Source organism: Grampus griseus (assembly GCF_964374135.1).
Source record: "Grampus griseus genome assembly, chromosome: X".
Classification (NCBI taxonomy): domain Eukaryota; kingdom Metazoa; phylum Chordata; class Mammalia; order Artiodactyla; family Delphinidae; genus Grampus; species Grampus griseus.
This window is the reverse complement of record NC_138999.1, coordinates 60,989,588-61,015,508: the sequence shown is the minus strand read 5'-3', so window position 1 is coordinate 61,015,508 and position 25,921 is coordinate 60,989,588. Positions and strand designations below refer to the sequence as shown.

General features: G+C 42.6%; 1 protein-coding gene across 1 annotated transcript in view; it reads left to right on the top strand.

Annotated features, from left to right (window-relative positions):
• Positions 1–3,012: 3,012 nt before the first annotated feature.
• Positions 3,013–25,921, top strand: part of ERCC6L (ERCC excision repair 6 like, spindle assembly checkpoint helicase) — a gene marked incomplete at its 3' end in the record, with an annotated part of 50,234 nt that continues 27,325 nt past the window's right edge. Inside the window, exon 1 of the mRNA XM_082681044.1 lies at positions 3,013–3,095. Coding sequence (XP_082537170.1) covers positions 3,028–3,095 — 68 coding nt within the window. The 5' untranslated portion in view covers positions 3,013–3,027. The remainder of the gene's footprint in view (positions 3,096–25,921) is intronic.

The window sequence follows — 25,921 nt, the reverse complement described above, 5'->3', positions numbered from 1 at the left end:
CCCTGCATTGGCAGGCAGATTCTCAACCACTGCGCCACCAGGGAAGCCCCCATATTATATTGATTACTGTAGCTTTGTAGTATAGTCTGAAGTCAGGGAGTCTGATTCCTCCAGCTCCGTTTTGTTCCCTCAAGGTTGCTTTGGCTATTCGGGGTCTTTTGTGTCTCCATATAAATTTTAAGATTTTTTTTGTTCTAGTTCTGTAAAAAATGCCACTGGTAATTTGATAGGGATTGCATTGAATATGTAGATTGCTTTGGGTAGTATAGTCTTTTTCACAGTATTGATTCTTCCAATGCAAGAACATGGTATATCTCTCCATCTGTTTGTGTTATCTTTGATTTCTTTCATCAGTGTCTTATAGTTTTCTGAGTACAGGTCTTTTACCTCCTTAGGTAGGTTTATTCCTAGGTATTTTATCCTTTTTGTTGCAATCGTGAATGGGATTGTTTCCTTAATTTCTCTTTCTGATCTTTCGTTGTTAGTGTATAGGAATGCCAGAGATTTCTGTGCATTAATTTTGTATCCTGAAACTTTACCAAATTCATTGTTTAGCTCTAGTAGTTTTCTGGTGGCATCTTTAGGATTCTCTATGTATAGTGTCATGTCATCTGCAAACAGTGACAGTTTTACTTCTTCTTTTCCAATTTGTATTCCTTTTATTTTTTTCTTCTCTGATTGCCATGGCTAGGACTTCCAAAACTATGTTGAATAATAGTGGCGAGAGTGGACATCCTTGTCTTGTTCCTGATCTTAGAGGAATTGCTTTCAGTTTTTCACCATAGAGAATGATGTTTGCTGTAGGTTTGTCGTATATGGCCTTTATTATGTTGAGGTAGGATCCCTCTATGCCCACTTTCCAGAGAGTTTTTATCATAAATAGGTGTTGAATTTTATCAAAAGCTTTTTCTGCATCTATTGAGATGATCATATGGTTTTTATTCTTCAGTATGAGTGGTAACTCTTATTTTGATCTTCTTTTCATTCTCTCCGTTTATCCACTCTAAATCCTCCCCAACCTCTCTGAATGTGTGTGACCATTTACAGAGGAGGACTAGGAGTCATGGGTGGCAAGTTTCCTAGGTCATTGGCACCCTGTGGTGGGAGCTGGCACTCCAGAAGGCACTGAGAAGGGCCCAAAGGAAGCAGCTACTGCAGGACTGAGGGGGAGGGAAGGAGAGCTGGAGGACTTTGTGTTTAAAGAGGGGGAGTCCTGTGGCTGTGTGAAAATGGCACTGAGAAAAATCCAGTAGCCTAAGGGCAGGTAAGCAGGAGGGCTGGTCCTTTTATCTAATGATCAGGGTGTTTGGAGATCACTGTCCCAGGGAAACAGACAGGGAGCAGCATGGCTCCTGAGGGCCTTCCTTTTAGCTTTTCTCCAAAGCCAACATAGGGGCAGTTGCCTAAGGCAGCAATCAGGGTTCTGCTTTGCTTCATCCTGGGTTCTCAACAATTCCAAGGGTATGAGTGATGATGGCAGACACTGAGCCAAAGCACAACTAGAGATGGCCTTCCTCAGACTCAAGATAAAGATTTTTGTGCTCGTATCTCTCTCTTCAATGGAATTCTCTCCACCAGCCCTTCTTCTCACCACCCTCATCCTTTGGGTACCCAGGGCACCTATACACTTGACTCCCCACCCCCCATCCCCAATTCAAACTTGCCTCCAGGAGAAGTGATTCAAACACTTCAGCAGGGTAAACAAGCTCCTTCACAAACTGGCTTCCAACTAACCCTGAAACCTCATTTCCCACCACTCCCCTCTTCTTTGCAGCAATAGGCAGTGTGACACTGTGAATGAGCACAGATTTGTGTTCACATAGACTAGGTATGGAATTCTGGCCCTACCATTTCCCAGCTTTGGAACCTTAGGCCAAGTCAATTTATTTCTCTGAGCCTCAATTTTCACATCTGAAAAATGGGGATAGTAGTGGTATACTAAAAGCCCTCTTAACAGAGGGCCTAAAGTCACATGAACATATGACTTAAAGTCATATAAACCAGGAAAGTAGACCACCTTCTTTAAGTTCCCTTTTTAACTCTGGTTGCTGGTAGCTTGTTAGCTCCGTATTCCTTACCAGGACCTCCTGTTTTAAGATAACTCACGCAAGTGGTTACTATGGTGCCTGGCCAGGGCGGGTGGTTTCAGTCGGTGTTTCCCTTAACACTAACGTTCTATGAAATTTACAAAAAGCTTAAAATCTTCTGGATATGTGATAGGCGTATGACTGGGTCAATAGGTGAGTTTTCAAATACTGAATGTTAATTAGTGCCTCGAGGAATCTTAATGTCCATGTTCTTGCCAGCATGTGAAAAAGGACAATTTTTGTTGGCTCACAAACCTATTTAGCATTGCCCAAGGAAGCCACTTAAACTCAGTCACCACGTTACCTGAAGCCCTGAGCTCTGCCTTTGAAAATATGACTGCATCTCAGTTGGAGCTTCTGAAGAAATGGTGGTGACCATACACAACAGCACTACTTATTTCTCAAATGAGACTTTTGGCTTGGTTCTTGAAGACTCTTCTTTACTGTGAGTTTAAATCACGAGGACTATGCCTCCTAGTGTGTATGAATTCAAAACACGCTCGGTACCAGACGTTGGCGATCAGGGAAGGGAGGATATTTGGGGATCTAGGCTGTGGAGGAGGTTTCTAAGGGCCACTAAAACGACCGAGATCATATCAGGCGGCCTACTCCACTCACAAGGATATCACACGCACACAAGAATTCGCCGCAGCGTGGTTTGGACTAGATTGAAAATGCAAGAGACGACAAGAGGACACAACCCAGCCCCCGCCACGGGCTCAGCTACCTCCTCTACACCCCGCCAAGCGCGCGTAGGCGCATGCGCGCGACCTTCGTGGGCGGGGCTCAGGCGGTGGCGCCGGAGCTCGTGCAGTGGATTGGCCGGCCGCTACACTGTCCGTTGGCCCTGCCCCGCCTCCACGCGCAAGGCTCATGCGCAGGGCGGGAACGAGGGAAGTTCAATCCGCGGTCGAGATACACGGAGCCTGATCTGAGGGTCATGGAGGCGTCCCGAGGGTTTGCGGAAGCTGGGGCCTTAAGCCCAGAGCAGGCTGCCCGTTACCTGAGGTACATTTGGGTCGCTGGGCGGGTCTAGTTCACAGGCCCTGGCCGGGAGTGGGTGTGGGTGTGGGGTCCCTTGGACCCTCCCAGGGGCCCAAACTGTTGAGGTGGAGCCTTATGAGACGCGCGGCCGTGTTCTCGGAGGAGGCGTGGTTTCTAAAGCCTGGGGAGCCCCCGATGCCCCGGGTCAAGTAACTCCGGTATGAACTCCTTAAGAGCCAGAACTTCAATCGATCCAGGCTTCCTCGGGTCTGCAGCTTTCAAAATCACCATTTTTTTAAACATCTTTATTGGAGTATAATTGCTTTACAATGGAGTGTTACTTTCTGTCTTATAACAAAGTGAATCAGCTATACATATACATATATCCCCATATCTCCTCCCTCTTGCGTCTGCCTCCCACCCTCCCTATCCCACCCCTCTAGGCGGACACAGAGCACCGAGCTAATCTCCCTGTGCTATGCGGCTGCTTCCCACTAGGTATCTGTTTTACATTTGGTAGTGTATATATATCCATGCCACTCTCTCACTTTGTCACAGCTTACCCTTCCCCCTCCCCATGTCCTCAGGTCCATTCTCTACATCTGGGTCTTTATTCCAGCCCTCCCCCTAGGTTCTTCAGAATCTTTTTTTTTTTAAGATTCCATATATATGTTAGCATACGGAATTTGTTTTTCTTTTTCTGACTTACTTTACTCTGTATGACAGACTCTAGGACCATCCACCTCACTACAAATAACTCAATTTCGTTTCTTTTTATGGCTGAGTAATATTCCATTGTATATATGTGCCACATCTTTATTCATTCATCTGTGGATGGACACTTAGGTTGCTTCCATGTCCTGGCTATTGTAAATAGAGCTGCAATGAACATTTTGGTACATGACTCTTTTTGAATTATGGTTTTCTCAGGGTATATGCCCAGTAGTGGGATTGCTGAGTCGTATGGTAGTTCTATTTTTAGTTTTTTAAGGAACCTCCATACTGTTCTCCATAGTGGCTGTATCACAAAATTACCATTTTGAAATCCATTTTCTTTTAATAAAGATTGGTAATGCCTTATGATATTATTCTTACTAAATTTAAATATTTTCTATTATTCTATTTTATGTTTATAATTTAATGTATACATTTTCAGTCAAGGTTCAACACTCATCTTTCTGTTTGGAACTAGCTTTTTAAAATTATTTAAATATATATTAATATATCAAAGATTTAAAATTCTTGTTATATATGGTAAAATATTTTCCTTTTGTAGTTTTTCAATGATTTTTGTGTATGCTGTGCTTTAATATACAAAAATAAACATTAATTTTAAGATACCCCCCTACAAAAGCCTTTCTTGGGTTTTTCCAGTCTACCAAGCCCCAGGCCTAGGGGATACAGAGAGGAGTAAAACACTGTCCCTGCCCCCAAACTGCTTATAATCTAGTGGTGGAAAGGGATAGGTAGACCATAATTGCTATATTGTTTGATAAGTGCTGTAAGAGGTACAATGTGCAAGGCATACTACAGGAGGGAATGGCCAACTACAAGGATCAGTGAGCTAAGGGAAGGGCTCACAAGAGGAGACATTGGTGTTGAGAAACTAATCATTCACCAGATGGCTAAGGGTGGAGGACATGGTGATGTGGGAATGAGCATTTAAAATTTTCTTTAAATTATTATAAAATCAACATAAAATTTACCATCTTAACCATTATTTTTTTTAAATTTATTTTTTCTGGAAGTGTTTTTATTTACAATGTTGTGTTAGTTTCTGGTATATAGCAAAGTGATTCATTTATACTTATATATAGTCTTTAAAATTAAAAAAAATCTTTTTAAATTGAAGTATAGTTGATTTACAGTATCGTGTTAGTTTCAGGTATACTTTTTCATATTCTTTTTCATTATGGTTTATTACAGGATATTGAATATAGTTCCCTGTGCTATACAGTAGGACCTTGTTGTTTATCCATTCTATATATAATAGTTCGCATCTGCTAATCCCAAACTCCAAAAATGCGGAATGCTTCACGAATTTGCGTGTCATCCTTGCACAGAGGCCTTGCTAATCTTCTCTGTATTGTTCCAATTTTAGTATAAGTGCTGCCAAAGTGAGCACCCATTTTAACTCTTCTTAAGTGTACAGTTCAGTGGTATTAAATACATTAACATTGTTGTTCAACCATTACCATCATCCATCTCCAGAACTCTTTTCATCTTGCAAAACTAAAACTCTATACCTATTAGACAAGAATTCCTCATTCTTCTCTCCCCCAGCCCCTGGCAACCACCATTCTACTTTCTCTGTCAATTTGACTTCTCTAGGGACCTTATATATAAGTACAATCATACAGTATTTGTCTTTTTGTGACTGGTTTATTTTTTATTTTTTTAATTTTTAAAATAAATTTATTTTTATTTTTGGCTGTGTTGGGTCTTTTTTGCTGTGCGCAGGCTTTCTCTAGTTGTGGCGAGCAGGGGCTACTCTTTCGTTGCGGTGATCTGTCTTCTCATTGTTGTGCCTTCTCTTTGTTGCAGAGCACTGGCTATAGGTGCGTGGGCTTCAGTAGTTGTGGCATGTGGGTCCAGTAGTTGTGGCTCATGGGCTCTAGAGCGCAGGCTCAGTAGTTGTGGCGCACGGGCTTAGTTTCTCCAAGGCATGTGGGATCTTCCCGGGCCAGGGATCGAACCCATATCCCCTGCATTGGCAGGCGGATTCTTAACCACTGCGCCACCAGGGAAGCCCACGACTGGTTTATTTTATGTAGCATAATGTCCTCAAGATTTATCCATGTTGTGCCATGTGACAGGATTTCCTTGCTTTTTAAGACTGAATAATGTTCCATTGTATGCATAAGGTCACATTTTGTTTATTCATTTATCTGTTGATGGATATTTGGGTTGCTTCCATCTCTTGACTATTGTGAATAGTGCTGCTGTGAATGTGGGTGTACAGATATCTCTTTGAGCTCCTGCTTTCAATTCTTTTGGGTATATATCCAGAAGTGGGATTGCTGGATCATATGGTAATTCTACTTTTAATTTTTTGAGGAACTGCCATACTGTCTTCTATGGCAGCAGCACCATTTTACACTCCCACCAACAGTGCCCAAGGGTTCCAATGTCTTCACATTCTCTTCAACACTTATTCTGTTGTTGTTGTTGTTGTTACTAGCCATCCTAACGATATTGAAATGGTATTTCATTGGGGTTTTGATTTGCACTTCTCTAATGGTTAGTGATGTTGAGCATCTTTTCATGTGCTTATTGACTATTTGTATATTTTCTTTGGAGAAATATCTATTCTAGTCCTTTGCCCATTTTTTAATTGGGTTGCTTGTTTCGTTGTTGTTGAGTTGTAATTCCTTATATACTCTGGATATTAACTTCTTACCAGATGTATGATTTGCAAATATTTTCTCCCATTCTGTAAGTTGCCTTTTCACTCTGTTGATTGTGTCCTTTGATGCACAGAAGTTTTAAATTTTGTTGTAGTACAAAGAAATCAATCGGAGCAGTGGAATAGTTCCATCTCCCTTTCCAAAAAAAAGAATGTTTTAAGGCTGTTAGAAGACAAAAGGTCTTACAGAGGAGTGAAACACATCTTTGGACTGAGTGAGTTACATGACTTCCTTAAAGAAGACTTGGGGAAAACAGAGGGAGGAAGTGTGTGGGGGGTAGAGTGCTGGCTTCAGAGTTGGGCCATTTGGGGTTCAAATTATGACTCTGGCACTTGTTAGCTGGGAGGCCTCAAGTAAGTCCCCTGACTTCTGAGCCTCAATTTTCTCATCTGGAAAATGAGGATAAGGCTTAAGACCTTTAGTCCCCCACTCCGTCCTTTCCCTGAGCAAGCAGCTTGTGCTTATTCCCCAGTGTTGCCTAATAGATATGCAGGAGACAGAGCTTTGGAGGAGTAGCTTTATTACTTTGCCAGGCAAAGGGGGACACAGCAGCCTCCTGCCTCGAAAACTATGTGTCCCCATCGCCCCCCCAGGAGGATTTGATGAGTTTTATAACAATGCTTCCCAAGGTGGGGTTGCTGACAAGATTAGGGTGTGTGTAGGGTCTCAGGTGGTTGTCTCCTAATCTTGATGAGCTTCTCTGGTCCTTTTAATCTTGCTTCAGGTGGTTTCTTGGCTGTTCCCCCCCGCCCATTGATTAGCAAATGTTTGAATCTGCCCTTTGGAATTCAGGGGAGGTCATGGCCGCTGGAGTCTTGCCTACAAGAAACAGGGGACAAAAAGGTGTCCGTGTCCAGGAGCCGCACGGGCCCTGCTTAGTTTCACGTCCCGCTTTTCTTTGATACTCCTCAGTCTTGAGGAGAACAGATATTGGATGAGAAAAGGGAACGATCGTTTTGGATAAAGATGTTAATTATAAACTCGGCAGGGGACTCAGTTTTAATCCCCACTTTGGTTTTATGTTTCCCCAGATCTTTTAGGGAACGCGTCAACAACCGCTCTGACTACTTCTGCTGAGATGGGGCATAGTCCTGCCTAAATTTTAGGGAATAGATACCAAATTAGAAATATTTGAGTTCCAAGTCCTGGATCTGAGTCTTATATGATTAAGATCTCAATCCCTTGTTCTGCCATTTTGATACAACAGACCAGGTTAGAGGCAAGAGGAGTGACAACTAGAACTTTAGTAGACAGAATAGATCTAATTTCCTTAGGAATTCAGGAGAATATGTCTGAAGCCAGTTGTTTCCAAACCATTCCCTGTAAGGGAGGAAACCCACCAAGGCAATCCCGAAGACCTGGAAGTAGGAAACTGACCACATATCTAGCAGTTAGAATTACTGAAAGAGTCAGCATATGAATCTATAGTTTTGTAGGTAAAAGGTATGAGAAAGGATAAGAAAACAGAACTTTCATTCTGGTTGTTGGAACAAATACTTAAGGTTTCCCAAAGGGTGAGACATCGATTTCCTGCAGGTCTGTTCCTCTGCTGTGGGCAGGCTGGGGGCAGGCTGGGTTCATCGGTTTCAGATAATCTTTTTACTCTAGTGTGATGTATTCATGGTTTAACTCCATCCAGTTTTAAGGAGGTGTGAAAAGTAAGGAGGACATCTTGTATGGCCCCTTCCATTTTTCCTCCAGCTGTCACTCGGGTCCTTGTTTTTTCCAAACCTTCAGCAGCACCTGGTCTCCCGCTTTGAAGGGATGTAAGGGAACTTCCAGGCAAGGGGGAGACCTGTGGAACATAAACTTATGCATAGCAGTTAACAATTGACCAACCTGTTTTACATACTGTTTAACTTCTTTCTTCCTACATTAGAAATGTTTCTCTTTCTTTTTACTCTTAGGAGCTAAGAATGGTCTCCTGTATATAATTTCATAAAGGCTCAATCCTAGCCAGCTTCTAGGGGCCACCAGTATACAGAGGAGAGCAATTGGCAAGACCTTGTCCCATTTTAGATGGGTTTCCTGTGATTCATCTTCTTAGCTTTTCCTGTAGATTGGGGTCTCCATGCTGAGTGAAGTTTCCATTTTATACCTAAAGCTTTATTTGCTGTTTGTGTTATTTCTGCGACAAAAGCAGATCCATTGCTACTCTGAATAGTAGAGGAAAGGCAGTACCTAGAAATAATGTCCTTAAGAAGTGTTTTTGTCACTTCCAGATGCTTTTCCTATTCTGGCTGGAAAGGCCTCTACTCCACCTTGAACCAGGTGTAATCCTCTTAAATCTTTAACCAAAATCTCGTTGAAGAGGGTGGGGGAATTTTTAAATTCTTGTGGCATCCCAGAGTCTGATATAGCTCAGAAAATTCAAGTTTGCAACAATACAGGAATAAATGCATCTGGAATCACATCCACAGTGGTCACCTAGTTTTACCATAGTTACTCCATTTTGACTTTCAAATGCATTCCCCTCCTCACCGTTAAAGGAGATGTACAATGCATGTCTGAAAGGCCACAAAATAGGCTGCTTTTTAAAGTTAAACCATGCATAGGCCAGAGTGACTTCCTCATACTTCAATCAGTGCAGATTTTTTTTCTTTCATTTCCCCTTTTGATTGCAAGTCTTTCAATAGAAGACGTTGATGATCAAAATATCTATCCCTCAGTGCCAGGGTGATTCAACTCTTCGCCCCAGGTATAGATCATGTCCTTAGGTGCTAGGCCTTCTTTATATTTGCCTGGTTAATCCTCATTGGGGAAACCTGATCAGAGTAAAACTGAACAAGCTCAGAGGTATGTTAAGGAGAAAACGCTTTATAGGCCATACATTTTATCATTTATGCCCAATTGTCACATAAGCATTGTACATGTGCTTTTAGCAGTAGACCTAAAGCAAACAGTGATACATCATGAATAATTACAGTCTGATAACTTTACTAGGTAATTTTTCTTTTCTCCTAAACATCAGGGCAAAAGTGTGACTAACACAATAACTTCCATAAATACAGACTTTAATTAACAGATCTAGAATTTTATATCTATTGAAACATAATCTTTTTCCCTAAAATTACCCTCATCTCCATTGAACACAGCCAAACCAAGACATTTGCTTTCAAAGTAAGTCTGTAATATTAAGTAACCAGTGATATTCCAGACCAAAGAAAAGAAAAAACAAAAAAACATTATAACCATATTCACTAGTTCACTCAGTAACCAATCCTTTTGTTAACATTTTATGAAGCCATCAGATTCTCCATTAAGATTTTTTTTTTCTTATCCAGCTCAGCAGTATGATGTGAAATTTATCAGAGATCTGTATTTGTCAAAAGGGGTCCTTCACATAAATCTTGATGATGAAGCACTTTGCAAAAGCAGAGTACAATAATAACTGTCTATAAATGACAGAAAGACTTTTAAAAAAAGGGCATAGTTAAACATCTGATTGCAATGTAATCGGTAAAGAAACTTGGTTACAATAACCAGGATTACATTTAATTTAACTGATTACATTTGATTTAACATAACAAATAATCCTAGTTAAATCTTTCTCTCTGAGATGACTCAGGGGCCCTCTGAAGCATCTCAAAGTTAGCTGGAGGTCAAAAGAACTTTTAGAAACTGCCAAACAATACTTATTTACTTAACCAAAGTGAAAAGATTTCAGCGGAAATACAGATCACTTAAAGGCAAAGGAACTCACAAGCTGTTATCAAAAGCAGTATTCCAAGAAAATGTTGAAGGGAGAAACCAAATCTGGTCTTGCCTTAGCCCACTCCCAACAAAATCCATTTATCCAATTAGATTTAATCCAATCTTACAAAATTCTGATCTTGCACAACTGTAAAAACATGTGCTTTCTTATGGAGAGTATCTCAGGGTGGCACCAAATACCTTTAGTTTCTCTCTCTGCCAAGGTAAGCCAATATTCACTAACTAATGTTTCAGTATCTTATTTTATTTGTAAACGGCCTACTTATTCAATAAACTTCCATCATTTAACTTAACTCTAAATTTTTAAGCTACAAAGCAGCTGAAGAGATTATTCTTAAGTACACATTCCTAAAACAATTATTTCTAAAGAGTTTACCCAAAAGCTCTTATCTCACTTGCATTATTTAACATTGATGACTCTTAAGACATGTCTATATTAATCAAACCAACAAGCTTAAGCCACCTTCAATAGCAGATATCAATTCAGTACTGAATATTTCCCAGATCATGTGGTCCTAAAATTTATCTTGGCCAATTTTCTAGACATTTAGATTTAGTTTGTAAGAGCTTACTTTCTAGTCAATTAAACAGAGCTCATTTACAAGTTAACTTTTACATAAAGACCGAACCAGAGATCTCAGTTTTCCCCCTTCCACAAAAAAACGCCTTCTTTCCCTGCCTTTTTCTTCAGTCTCAGGAACTAGAGATGGTCTAGATAAGTGTTCCGGAGGGCCCTGGGGGAGAGAAATAACAATTCCTTTTCATGGGGGCATAGCTGAAGATCTCCTAATTTTGTAAAAATACCCTGGGGGGGCCGTTACAAGATGGAATAGAACTCTGGTCATCCATAAAAATGAAACAGGAGGGAAGGGGGCAGGGAACAACCTTTGAAAGAATGACATAGTCCAAGGGCATGACATAAACTGATTAGAACCAAATGGGTCCAAGATGGCAGGACAAGTGGACTTCCACTAGACCTTAAGCCTCAGTATACGCTCATTGTAACACATCAGTAAGCTAAATGACACACCCACAGGCGCCATGACAGTTCCAAGGCCAACCATAAGGATCAAAAAGTGGGCTGTGGGGCTTCCCTGGTGGCGCAGTGGTTGAGAGTCTGCCTGCCGATGCAGGGGATGTGGGTTCGTGCCCTGGTCCGGGCGGATCCCTCATGCCGCGGAGTGGCTGATCCCGTGAGCCATGGCCGCTGAGCCTGCGCGTCAGGCTCCGCAACGGGAGAGGCCGCAACAGTGAGAGGCCCGCGTACCGCAAAAAAACCAAAAAACAAAAGTGGGCTGTGGCCCAATTCCTGGAAATCCCCACCCTTTCCCCAAAAAGCTGGAATATTCCTCCCACTCATTAGCCTATGAAATTACCCACCCCTATAAAAACTGACAACCCCATACCCTGGTGCCTTTCTCACCTTCTGAGGTGGCCCACACTCTGTGGAGTGTGTTTCTCTAAATAAATCCACTTCTTACCTATCATTTTGTCACTCACTGAATTCTTTCTGCGATGGGACATCAGGAACCTGAGCTTCTAATCAGCTCGGTGCTTTGTGACCACCTAGAGGGGTGGGATAGGGAGGATGGGAGGGAGACACAAGAGGGAGGAGATATGGGGATATATGCATATGTATAGCTGATTCACTTTGTTATACAGCAGAAACTAACACACCATTGTAAAGCAATTATACTCCAATAAAGATGTTAAAAGAATAAAATAAAGTAAAGTAAATCCATTACTTCTAAAAAAAAAAAAGAGAACCTGAGCTTCATTAAGTCCTGAAGCCAGGTATGTGATCTCAGTTGGAAGACCGCGGGTTTTGGCCAGGTTCGAGTCCCGGCCTTGTGGGTTCGACTCCCAATCTGAGTTTTGGCTGGGTTTGAGTCCCAGCCATGTGAGTTTGAGTCCCAATCTGAGTTTTGGCTGGGTTTGAGTCCCGGCCGCGTGTTTTCAAGTCCCAGTCTGGGTTTTGGCTGGGTTTGAGTCCCGGCACGTGGGTTCAAGTCCCAATCTGAGGTGCACGGTTTCAACAAGGCTAGTCCAAAAGGGAAAATCCCAACCAACAATTTTGCCACAGGCAAAGCCCGACGCGATAGGGTACACTGGTGTTGTCACATGTGAGCCCTGTTATTCGTCTCAACCAGTCAATGCAAGTACTGAGACACACACATACAGACAACAGACATGGTCCCACAAACAAAAGATCAGACAAGATGTAGCCCATTTCCACTCCCAGACAGAGGACTCAAAATGGCTCGCAATGATCTGGTAGAATTTTCCCACCCTACACAAGCGAGAGTGGCTCACCCCAAAACAATACACACAAAAACACAAATGACAGATAGGCTATGGCCACACAGACAGAAACTCAGAGGAGGTATAGTTTAAAAATTCCACTTCCACTCCTGGACAAAGGCTTCCAAACAGATTGGCTCAGTTCTTGAAAGAGAACAAACCCAGAGTTGGCTCTCAGGGGGCCCAGAGTGGCTCAATTGCTGCAAGGGAGTGAGGCCAAAGTGGCTAGCCCAGATGGAGTGGAGAGAATTTCCAGCCTTTCCATTCCTGTGACAAAACAATTCTAGCTGAAGAATAGTATAATAATTTAGGCCACCATACAAAGGCCACCTCTCCTCACTTTTAAGAATATACATTGGCTAAACAGAATTAAAATAGATTCATAGCTATAGGTTGACAAATCTGCCAAAATCTTCCTTAGGGGACTGTCAGATGGAGAGGAAGAGGAAGCGCTTCCCATATTGAGTCGAATTAAACAGCTCTGTGCACAAAACTGAAAGCAAAACCAGAATTCTCGCCAGCCAAACGGAAGCCACACACACACACACAAAACAAACAGCCCGAGGTTCAAACTGGGTTCTAAGTCCCACTAAGCTGGTGGCCTTGGTCCAAGTTGCGCCTTACAAATGGGATCTTCCTAATGGAAAATCCCCAAACGGGAACCAGAGTTCCCCCAAACGGACCAGGTCGAGCGGCCTCGGTGTGCATGCTGGGGGACTTAGCAAAAATGCTGGCAGAGGTGTTGTGACATACCTAATCCTACTTTTCTCCTTCTCCAAAATGCTTTCTCAGAGCAGGAAGTCCGGGCTGATGTGGATAGAAGAGGGGGTGTCCTCAAGGCAAAGGTGGCCTTGGCAGTTGCTAGGGCAACCTCTCTCCCGTTCTCCACCTCCATCTTGGAGTTCCGACTACTGAGATGGCAGTCCGGGTATTATCGGGGCACAGCCCTATGGCAGGGCATCCCTAGTGATCTGGCCTCAGAGAAGTCCTCCAAACCTCTGCTCTCCCGAAGGAGGCTGGCGTGCAGAGAAACCTCCGAGCGTCTGATCAAGCCGAGGGTCCCCACGGGGCTGCCGGCCCACGAGTCAGATACCAGGCGAGCCCCCCAAATTTTGTTGCCGAAAACCCGGCCTCTGTTCAGTGCCGAATAGAAATGTGGAGGCAGAGCTTTGGAGGAGTAGAAAGGGAGTAGCTTTATTACCTTGCCAGGCAAAGGGGGCCACAGCGGGCAGCGGGCTCCTGCCTCAAAAAACTATGTGCCCCCGCCCCGAGGATTTGATGAGGAGTTTTTTTTTTAATTAACTTATTTTTATTTATTTTATTTTTGGCTGCATTGGGTCTTTGTTGCTGCACGTGGACTTTTCTCTGGTTGTGGTGAGCGGGGGATACTCTTCGTTGTGGTACACAGGCTTCTCATTGCAGTGGCCTCTCTAGTTGAGGAGCATGGGCTCTAGGCGTGCGGGCTTCAGTAGTAGTGGCACACGGGCTCAGTAGTTGTGGCTCCCGGGCTCTAGAGCGTAGGCTCGGTAGTTGTGGCACATGGGCTTAGCTGCGCCGCGGCATGTGGGATCTTCCCAGCCCAGGGTTCGAACCCATGTCCCCTGCATTGGCAGGTGGATTCCTAACCACTGTACCACCAGGGAAGCCCTGATGAGGAGTTTTATAACAATACTTCCCAAGGTGGGGTTGCTGACAAGATTAGGGTGTGTGTAGGGTCTCAGGTGGTCCTCTCCTAATCTTGATGAGCTTCTCTGGTCCTTTTAATCTTGCCTCAGGTGGTTTCTTGGCTGTTTCCCCCCATTGATTAGCAACTGTTTGAACCTGCCCTTTGGAACTCAGGGAAGGTCATGGTGGCTGGAGCCTTGCCTACAAGAAACAGGGGACAAAAAGGCCTCTGTGTCCAGGAGCCCCACAGGGCCCTGCTTGGTTTCACCAACACTGCCTCTCATGCTGGTACCTGTCTCACTCACTCCACATGCTCTCTTATGAGCATACTCAAATGGTCTCTTTCCCACCCGCCTAACAAGCACCCCCTTCTCTCGCAATCATCTTCTACTCTCACAATCCCCACCTTTCTCACATTTCTCTGTCTCTCCTGACATTCCATCTCTCATGAGCCCTCAACTCCCCCAATCCCTATTTTATTTCTCCTAATCTGTCTCAATCTCTCTCATCCTCTTCCAAATCCCCCCAAACCAAAACCGCCTCGCACAAAGCATCGCCTTCTCTACATTCTCTCCCTTCTCTCTTGCTCATAATTCTACTCCTTGGCACAATCCTGCTCTCACAGTTTCTCTGTCTCTCTTTCTTCCTCCCTCTTTCCTCTCACTTTTTTGTCCCTCTCCTTCCCTGTTTCTTTGCCTCTCCTGTCCAAAAGATGAAAGTGAACTGAGACTTGCTGTCATACACTCTCTGCACGTTTTCCTTTTGCCACACCTTTACCTTCTGTCGCATACAGTGACTCTGTCACACACTCTGTGTCAGTCATGCTCTCCCTTGGTGATGCCCGCCCACCAGCTCCTCTCTTGCCTACCGCCCCCTTGTGCTCTCTGTACCCCCTGCTTGCTTCCACTCTGTGTTGTCCCTCTCCCCCTGTTGCCCCCTTTCTCTTCTTCTGGCATTCCCTCCCTCCCTCTCTCCCTCCCCTGCCTCTGTCTCTTTCTGTTGTCCATTATCTCTTTCTCTGTGTCACCCACCTCTGTCACCTGCTCTCCCTCTCTGGCACTCATAGTTCTCTCTCTCTCATTCTCTCCTTCTCTCCCATTATCTCTCTGTCCCCTACCCCCCCCCGTCACCCACCTGTTCACACTCTCAACTACCTGCTCACACTGTCGTCCATTCGTTCTCACCCCACTTACTCTTTGTCTCTCTGTCAACCTCCCCACTCTGTACCTCTGTACCCCCTTTCTTGTCACCCACCATCTGTCACCTACACTCTACCTCTATTACCCATTCTCTTTCTGTTACCCACTCTTTCCCTGTTACCCACTTTCTTTCTCTGTTACCCACTCCCTTATTCAGTCACCCATCCTCTTTTTTTCTCTGTCACTGTATCATTCTGGGTCCAATCAGGAGGTAGAAACCATGCAGTATATTAAAACAGGAATTTTAAAGTAAGAGTTATTAAATTGATAAATGAGTAACTATAAGAAATAAGGAAACTCCATATGGTGCCCTAGGGCTAAGGGAGAGTACCCAAGGAAGGACAAACTTGGAAGGAGGCCCTCTCCCCAAGGCTGAGGTTCAGACCTCCTTGGAGAAGGTATAGTTCAGCCCACTGGGTAGCAGAGAAGTGTGCTGGCTTGCCCAGGCTGGAGCTGGTCTGCACTCCCTGGGCTCATAGGAAGCAACCTTCTGGAGTGCAGGTGGGGAGCAGGCTAGCAGCAACCAATGGTGTAGGAGTGCAGAAGGAGTGGGACCTGGGGCACAGGCAGCTGCTGGGGAGGCTGGTTCCGATGTAGAGAGGGCTGCAAGAAGGTTATCGCCAGGCCAGGTGGAGACTTCAAGATCGTTGAAAGACTGCGTGTTCTGGGTGGGTGGCTGTGTGTCACTTGGTTGACCCCCTGTGCAGCGGCAGCTGGCAACTTCAGGAGAGCCCCCTCCTCCTGCAGTGTCCCTCAGGCGTCCTCTACTGAGAAAGCTTAACATCATGCTGGCTGTAGAGGAGAGATGCTTAAAGGAATTCTATCATTATCACAGAGCAGGTACTGAGGGATGAATTTGGAACTGAGAGGCAATAAATGATGACTGGCAGAGTTATCTGACCTCTACTTATCTGTCATCCAACCTCTCTCCCATGTCACTCACTGTGTCACCCTCTCTGTTACTCACTTGCTTGTACTCTATGTTGTCAACTCTCTCTTGCTATCACCCATCTGCTTTCTATTCTCTATGTCACCCACTTTCTTCTATCATTCTACTCCAACTGCTTTTGTCAAGGTCGACTTTCATAAATCTAATGGTCAGTTCATAATCTTCCTCTTCCTTGACTCACCAGTAGTACTTGACAGAATTGATCACTTCTCCACAAAATGCTAGACTCATTTGGCCACCAGGACCCCTCACTCTCCTGACTTTCTTCCTACCTCGCTTGTTGCTGCTTCTTAGATTCTGCTGATTTCTTCTCATATCCCCAATTGCTTTTGCTTTTTCTTCTAATGTACTTTATTTAAAAAAATTTTTTGAAAGTTTAGTTTTATTTATTTATTTATTTTAAAATTTATTTATTTATTTATTTTTGGCTGCGTTGGGTCTTCGTTGCCGTGTGTGGGCTTTCTTTAGTTGCGGCAAGCGGGGGCTACTTATTGTTGTGGTGAGCAGGTTTCTCATTGTGGTGCCTTCTCATGTTGCAGAGCACGGGCTCTAGGTGCTCGGGCTTCAGTAGTTGTGGTGCGTGGGCTCAGTAGTTGTGGCACACAGGCTTAGTTGCTCCGCAGCATGTGGGATCTTCCTGGACTAGGGCTCGAAACTGTGTCCCCCGCACTGGCAGGCTGATTCTTTTTTTTTTTTTTTTTAAGGCACTGCTTAAACATTTTTTTAAAAAATTTTATTTATTTATTTATTTTTGGCTATGTTGGGTCTTTGTTGCTGCTCATGGGCTTTCACTAGTTGTGGCGAGCGGAGGCTACTCTTCGTTGTGGTGCATGGGCTTCTCCTTGTGGTGGCTTCTCTTGTTGTGGAGCACGGGCACTAGGTGCGCAGGCTTTAGTAGTTGTGGCTTGTAGGCTCAGTAGTTGTGGCTTATGGGCTCTAGAGCGCAGGCTCAGTAGTTGTGGTGCACGGGCTTAGTTGCTCTGTGGCATGTGGGATCTTCCCAGACCAGGGCTTGAACCTGTGTCCCCTGCATTGGCAGGTGGATTCTTAACCACGGTGCCACCAGGGAAGTCCCTTTTTATTTTTTAAAAAATATTTTATTTATTTATTTGGCTGTGCCAGGTCTTAGTTGCAGTGTGTGGGATCGCGGGAACTTTGTTGCGGCGTGTGGGATCTTTAGTTGCGGCATGCAGGTCTTAGTTGCGTCATGTGGGATCTAGTTCCCTGACCAGAGATCGAACCCGGGCCCCCTGCATTGGGAGCTCGGAGTCTTAACCACTGGACCACCAGAGAAGTCCCTTATGTACTTTATTTTTATTTATTTATTTTTTAGATTTAATTAAATTAATTAATTTATTTGTTTTTGGTTTTTTTTTGGTTTTGGGGTCTTTTTTGGCTGCGTTGGGTCTTTGCTGCTGCGCGCGAGCTCTCCCCAGTTGCGGCAAGTGGGGGCCACTCCTCATTGAGGTGCGCGGACCTCTCCTTGCGGTGGCCTCTCGTTGTGGAGCACGGGCCCCAGGTGTGTGGGCTTCAGTAGTTGGGGCATGCGGGCTCAGTAGCTGTGGCTCACAGTCTCCAGAGTGCAGGCTCAGCAGCTGTGGCGCATGGGCCCAGTTGCTCTGTGGCATGTGAGATTCTCCCAGACCAGGGATCGAACCTGTGTCCCCTGCATTGGCAGGTGGATTCCCAACCACTGCGCCACCAGGGAAGTCCTCTATTTTAATTTTTAATTAATTAATTAATTTATTTATTTTTGGCTGTGTTGGGTCTTCGTTTCCGTGCAAGGGCTTTCTCTAGTTGTGGCGAGCGGGGGCCACTCTTCATCGTGGTGCGCGGACCTCTCGCTGTCGCGGGCTCTCTTGTTGTGGAGCACAAGCTCCAGGCGCGCAGGCTCAGTAGTTGTGGCTCACGGGCCTAGTTGCTTCGCGGCATGTGGGATCTTCCCAGACCAGGGCTTGAACCTGTGTCCCCTGCATTGGCAGGCAGATTCTCAACCACTGTGCCACCAGGGAAGCCCCTATTTTAATTTTTAAAAAAATATTTTTTTATTTTTGGCTGCATTGGGTCTTAGTTGCAGCACGTGGGCTCTCTAGTTGTGGTGCACGGGCTCAGTAGTTGTGGTGTGCGGGCTTAGTTGCCCCATGGCATGTGGGATCTTAGTTCCCTGACCAGGGATCGAACCCATGTCCTCTGCATTGGAAGGTGGATTCTTAACCACTCGACCAGCAGGGAAGTCCCTACTGTACTTTAAAGTAAATTCTCAGGCATCATAGTATTTCATCCTTAAATATTTCAGTGCGCGTCTCTAAAAACGAACATATTCTTAGAAAACCACTGTACCATATCACGCTTAACAAAATAAATTAATTCTTTGATATCAGCTAATACACAGTTCATATTTGCATTTTTCAAATGGTCTTAAGTCTTTTAATAATTGATTTGTTTGAATCAGGATCCAAAGAAGTTCCACAAGCTGCATTTGGTTATATTTCATAAGTCTCTCTTTTATTTTAAGGTAACACTTTATTTTTTAAAAAGTTTTTATTGGCTTATAGTTGATTTACAATGTTGCGTTAGTTTCAGGTGTACAGCAAAGTGAATCAGTTATACATATATCCACTCTCTTTTGTTTTTTACAAATTATTTATTCATTTATTTGGCTGCTCCGGGTCTTAGTTGTGGCACTTGGGATCTTCATTGTGGCATGCGGGATCTTTAGTTGCAGAGTGCAGGATCTAGTTCCCTGACCAAGCATTGAACCGGGCCCCCTGCACTGGGAGTGTGGAATCTATTTTTTTAAATTAATTAATTAATTTGGCTGCATCAGGTCTTAGTTACTGCATGCGGGACCTTCATTGCGGCATGTGGGATCTTTCGTTGCAGCATGCAGGCTCGCTAGTTGTGGCACATGAGCTCTAGAGCACGTGGGCTCAGTAGTTGCAGTGTGCAGGCTTAGTTGCCCTGCGGTATGTGGGATCTTACTTCCCTGACCAGGGATTGAACCCACGTCCCCTGCATTGGAAGGCGGATTCTTAACCACTCAACCACCAGGGAAGTCCCAGGAGCACGGAGTCTTAACCACTGGACCATCAGGGAAGTCCCTCCACTCTTTTTTTTTTTTTTTTTTTTTTGCGGTACGCGGTCCTCTCACTGTTGTGGCCTCTCCCATTGTGGAGCACAGGCTCCGGACGTGCAGGCTCAGCGGCCATGGCTCATGGGCCCAGCCACTCTGCGGCATGTGGGATCTTCCCGGACCGGGGCACGAACCCGTGTCCCCTGCATCGGCAGGCAGACTCTCAACCACTGTGCCACAAGGGAAGCCCCCTCCACTCTTTTCTAGATTCTTTTCTTAAGCATCTTTTAATCTAGAAAAATCCCTCCCCACTTTTATTTCTATGCCAATGATTTGGATTAGTCTGTAGTGTCATTAGTTTGTTCTTCTATCTCCTGTAATTTAAATTTAAAGGCCTGATAAATGAATGGATAAAGAAAATGTGACACACACACAGACACACACAGACAGGAATATTATTCAGCCATAAAAAAGAGTGGATTTTTGCCATTTGTGACAACATAGATGGACCTTGGAGGCATTATGCTAAGTGAAATAAATCAGACAGAGAAAGACGAATACTGTATGATCTCACTTATATGTGGGGTCTAAAACAAAAACAAAACCAAGTTCATAGATAACAGAGAACAGATTGGTGGTTCCTGGATTTGAGGGGTGGGCAAAATGGATGCAGGGGGTCAAAAGGTACAAACTTCCAGTTATAAAATAAATAAACCCTGGGATGTAATGTACAGTGTGGTGACTATAGTTAATAATACTGTATTGCATATTTGAGAGTTGCTAAGAGAATAAATCTTAAAAATTCTCATCACAAGAAAAAAATCCGTAATTATGTATGGTGACAGATGGTAACTAGACTTATTGTGGTGATCATTTCACAGTATATACAAATATCAAGTCATTATGTTGTACACCTGAAACTAATATAATGCTGTATGTCGATTATACCTCAATAAAATTTTTTTAAAAAAACTATTCTAGAGCCAAACCAAAAAGATTTAAGGTTCAATATTTTTGACATGAATACTTCATAGGTGAGGTCATGTACTTCCTATTGCATCATATCAGGAAGCATATAATGTCTGATTTTCCTACTTTTAGTAATTTTATGATTGATCAATGGGTTCAGGTAGTCATAGGCTGATTACTCCTTTGCAAAGTTGCATTTCCCCCCTTGTGATGAATAAATAATATGTCGGGGATACTTTAGCATCCTGTGGATACCCAGTTCCCCAGCAACCTTTCATCCATTGATAATCATTGCCCAAATCAGTTATTTCATTAGGGATTACAAGTGATGGTTTTCTAATTTCGCCATTGTTTCTGTATTCATTAGCTGGAATTCATCTGTTAATGTTGGAGTGTTGGAATGCCATGTCTTTTTTTAATTATACTCCTTCCTTTGGTGATCTTACTCAGGTTTTTGGTTTTAAATCCCATCTTTATGTTGAGAATTTTCACATTTTTGTCTTTTGTCCTGACCTCTTCTGAACTCCAGACTCCTGTATCTGGCTGCTTACTTGACATCTCTGCTTGATAATAGACATATCAAACTTAACTCATCCAAAAGCAAAGGGCAAAAACCAGGGGTTCTCAATAGGTACAGAAAAAGCATTTGACTAAATCTAGCATCCTGTAATAATAAAAACACTCAACAAGCTAGGAATACAACATAACTTCCACAACGTTATCAAGGGTGTCTACAAAAACCTACAGCTAACATTATACTTAATGGTGAAAGACTGAAAGCTTTCCCCCCTTATATCAAGAACAAGATAAGGATGTCTGCTCTCGCCAGTTCTTTTTTTTTTTAATTGAAGTATAGTAAAATTACAATATTGTGTTAGTTTCAGGTGTATAGCATAGTGATTCAATATTTTTGCAGATTATACTCCATTATAGGTTATCACAAGATAATGGGTATAATTCCCTTTGCTATACAGTTTATATCCTTGTTGCTTATCTATTTTATATATAGTAGTTTACATCTGTTAATCCCATACCCCTAATTTGTCCCTCCCCAGTTCCCTCTCCCCTTTGGTAAACACAAATTTGTTTTCTGTATCTGTTTGTTTCTGTTTTGCATATATACTGATTTGTATTTTTTTTTAGATTCCACATATAAGTGATATCATACAGTATTTGTCTTTCTCTGTCTTATTTCACTAAGCATAATATTCTCTATGTCCATCCACATTGCTGCAAATGGCAGTATTTCATGCTTTTCTATGGTTAATAGTCCGGTGTGTATGTGTGTGTGTATACACACACACGAATATATGTGTGTGTGTATATATATATATACACACACACCCACACATACACGCATACATACACACATATATCTTCTTTCTTTTTTTTTTTTTTTTGGCGGTACGCGGGCCTCTCACTGTTGTGGCCTCTCCCGTTGCGGAGCGCAGGCTCCGGATGCGCAGGCTCAGGGGCCATGGCTCACGGGACCAGCCGCTCTGCGGCATGTGGGATCTTCCCGGACCGAGGCACGAACCCGTGTCCCATGCATTGGCAGGCGGACTCTCAACCACTGCTCCACCAGGGAAGACCATACCATATCTTCTTGATCCAATAGTCTGTTGATGGGCAGTTGGGTTACTTCCGTGTCTTGGCTATTGTAAATAGTGCTGCTATGAGCACTGGGTTGCGTGTATCTTATTTTTTTTTAATTTTTAAATGTTATTTTATTTATTTTTTTATACAGCAGGTTCTTATTAGTCATCAATTTTATACACATCACTGTATACATGTCAATCTCAATAGCCCAATTCATCACACCCCCACCCCCACCCCCCTGCAGCTTTCCCCCCTTGGTGTCCGTACGTTTGTTCTCTACATCTGTGTCTCAATTTTTGCCTGCAAACGGGTTCATCTGTACCATTTTTCTAGGTTCCACATATATGCATTAATATACGATATTTGTTTTTCTCTTTCTAACTTACTTAACTCTGTATGACAGTCTCTAGATCCATCCACGTCTCAACAAATGACCCAATTTCGTTCCTTTTTATGGCCGAGTAATATTGCATTGTATATATGTACCACATCTTCTTTATCCATTCGTCTGTCGATGGGAATTTAGGTTGCTTCCATGACCTGGCTATTGTAAATAGTGCCGCAATGAACATTGGGGTGCATGTGTCTTTTTTAATTATGGTTTTCTCTGGGTATATGCCCAGTAGTGGGATTGCTGGGTCATATGGTAATTCTATTTTTAGTTTTTTAAGGAAGCTCCATACTGTTCTCCATAGTGGCTGTATCAATTTACATTCCCACCAACAGTGCAAGAGGGTTCCCTTTTCTCCACACCCTCTCCAGCATTTGTTGTTTGTAGATTTTCTGATGATTCCCATTCTGACTGGTGTGAGGTGATACCTTATTGTAGTTTTGATTTGCATTTCTCTAATAATTAGTGATGCTGAGCAGCTTTTCATGTGCTTCTTGGCCATCTGTATGTCTTCTTTGGAGAAATGTCTATTTAGGTCTTCTGCCCATTTCTTGATTGGGTTGTTTGTTTTTTTAATATTGAGCTGTATGAGCTGTTTATATATTTTGGAGATTAATCCTTTGTCCATTGATTCATTTGCAAATACTTTCTCCCATCCTGAGGGTTGTCTTTTCGTCTTCCTTATGGTTTCCTTTCCTGTGCAAAATCTTTTAAGTTTCATTAGGTCCCATTTGTTTATTTTTGTTTTTATTTCCATTACTCTAGGAGGTGGATCAAAAAAGGTCTTGCTGTGATTTATGTCAAAGAGTGTTCTTCCTATGTTTTCCTCTAAGAGTTTTATAGTGTCTGGTCTTACATTTAGGTCTCTAGTCCATTTTGAGTTTATTTTTGTGTGTGGTGTTAGGGAGTGTTCTAATTTCATTCTTTTACATGAAGCTGTCCAGTTTTCCCAGCACCACTTATTGAAGAGACTATCTTTTCTCCATTGTATATCCTTGCCTCCTTTATCATAGATTAGTTGACCATAGGTACCTGGGTTTATCTCTGGGCTTTCTATCTTGTTCCATTGATCTGTGTTTCTGTCTTTGTGCCACTACCATATTGTCTTGATTACTGTAGCTTTGTAGTATAGTCTGAAGTCAGGGAGTCTGATTCCTCCAGCTCCGTTTTTCTTTCTCAAGATTGCTTTGGGTATTTGGTGTCTTTTGTGTCTCCATACAAATTTTAAGATTTTTTTGTTCTAGTTCTGTAAAAAATGCCATTGGTAATTTGATAAGGATTGCATGGAATCTGTAGATTGCTTTGGGTAGTATAGTCATTTTCACAATATTGATTCTTCCAATCCAAGAACATGGTATATCTCTCCATCTGTTGGTATCATCTTTAATTTCTTTCATCAGTGTCTTATAGTTTTCTGCATACAGGTCTTTTGTCTCCCTAGGTAGGTTTATTCCTAGGTATTTTATTCTTTTTGTTGCAGTGGTAAATGGGAGTGTTTCCTTAATTTCTGTTTCAGATTTTTCATCATTAGTGTATAGGAATGCAAGAGATTTCTGTGCATTAATTTTGTATCCTGCAACTTTACCAAATTCATTGATTACCTCTAGTAGTTTTCTGGTGGCATCTTTAGGATTCTCTATGTATAGTATCATGTCATCTGCAAACAGTGACCGTTTTACTTCTTCTTTTCCAATTTGTATTCCTTTTATTTCTTTTTCTTCTCTGATTGCCATGGCTGGGACTTCTGAAACTATGTTGAATAATAGTGGTGAGAGTGGACATCCTTGTCTTGTTCCTGATTGTAGAGGAAATACTTTCAGTTTTTCACCATTGAGAATGATGTTTGCTGTGGGTTTGTTGTATATGGCCTTTATTATGTTGAGGTAGGTTCCCTCTATGCCCACTTTCTGGAGCGTTTTTATCATAAATGGGTGTTGAATTTTGTCAGAAGCTTTTTCTGCATCTATTGAGATGATCATACGGTTTTTATTCTTCAATTTGTTAATATGGTGTATCACACTGATTGATTTGCATATATTGAAGAATCCTTGCATCTGTGGGATAAATCCCACTTGCTCATGGTATATGATCCTTTTAATGTGTTGTTGGATTCTGTTTGCTAGTATTTTGTTGAGGATTTTTGCATCTATATTCATGAGTGATTTTGTAATTTTCTTTTTTTGTAGTATCTTTGTCTGGTTTTGGTATCAGGGTGATGGTGGCCTCATAGAATGAGTTTGGGAGTGTTCCTTCCTCTGCAGTTGTTTGGAAGAGATTGAGAAGGATGGGTTTTAGCTCTTCTCTAAATGTTTGATAGAATTCACCTGTGAAGCCATCTGGTCCTGGACTTTTGTTTGCTGGAAGAATTTTAATCGCAGTTTCAATCTCATTACTTGTGATTGGTCTGTTCATATTTTCTATTTCTTCCTGGTTCAGTCTTGGAAGGTTGTACCTTTCTAAGAATTTGTCCATTTCTTCCAGGTTTTCCAATTTTTTGGCTTAGAGTTGCTTGTAGTAGTCTCTTAGGATGTAGTCTCTTGTATTTCTGTGGTGTCTGTTGTAACTTCTCCTTTTTCATTTCTAATTTTATTGATTTGAGTCCTCTCCCTCTTTTTCTTGATGAGTCTGGCTAATGGTTTATCAATTTTGTTTATCTTCTCAAAGAACCAGCTTTTAGTTTTATTGATCTTTGCTACTGATTTCTTTGTTTCTATTTCATTTATTTCTGCTCTGATGTTTATGATTTCCTTCCTTCTGCTAACTTTGGGTTTTGTTTGTTCTTCTTTCTCTCGTTCCTTTAGGTGTAAGGTTAGATTGTTTATTTGAGATTTTTCTTGTTCATTGAGGTAGGCTTGTATAGCTATAAACTTCCCTCTTAGAACTGCTTTTGCTGCATCCCATAAGTTTTGTATTGTTGTGTTTTCGTTGTCATTTGTCTCTAGGTATTTTTTTGATTTCTTCTTTGATTTCTTCAGTGATCTCTTGGTTATTTAGTAACGTATTGTTTAGCCTCCATGTGTTTGTGTTTTTTACATTTTTTTCCCTGTAATTCATTTCTAATCTCATAGCTTTGTGGTCAGAAAAGATGCTTGATATGATTTCAGTTTTCTTAGATTTACTGAGGCTTGATTTGTGACCCAAGATGTGATCTATCATGGAGAATGTTCCGTGCACACTTGAGAAGAAAATGTAATCTGTTTTTGGATGGAATGTCCTATAGATAATCTATCTGGTCTGTTGTGTCATTTAAAGCTTCTGTTTCCTTATTTATTTTCATTTTGGGCGATCTGTCCATTGGTGTAATTGAGCTGTTAAAGTTCCCCAGTACTATTATGTTACTGTCGATTTCCTCTTTTTTTTTTTTTTTTTTTGCGGTACGTGGGCCTCTCACTGCTGTGGCCTCTCCCGTTGCGGAGCACAGGCTCTGGACGCGCAGGCTAAGCGGCCATGGCTCACGGGCCCAGCCGCTCTGCGGCATGTGGGATCCTCCTGGACCGGGGCACGAACCTGTGTCCCTTGCATCAGCAGGCGGACTCTCAACCACTGCGCCACCAGGGAAGCCCCGATTTCCTCTTTTATAGCT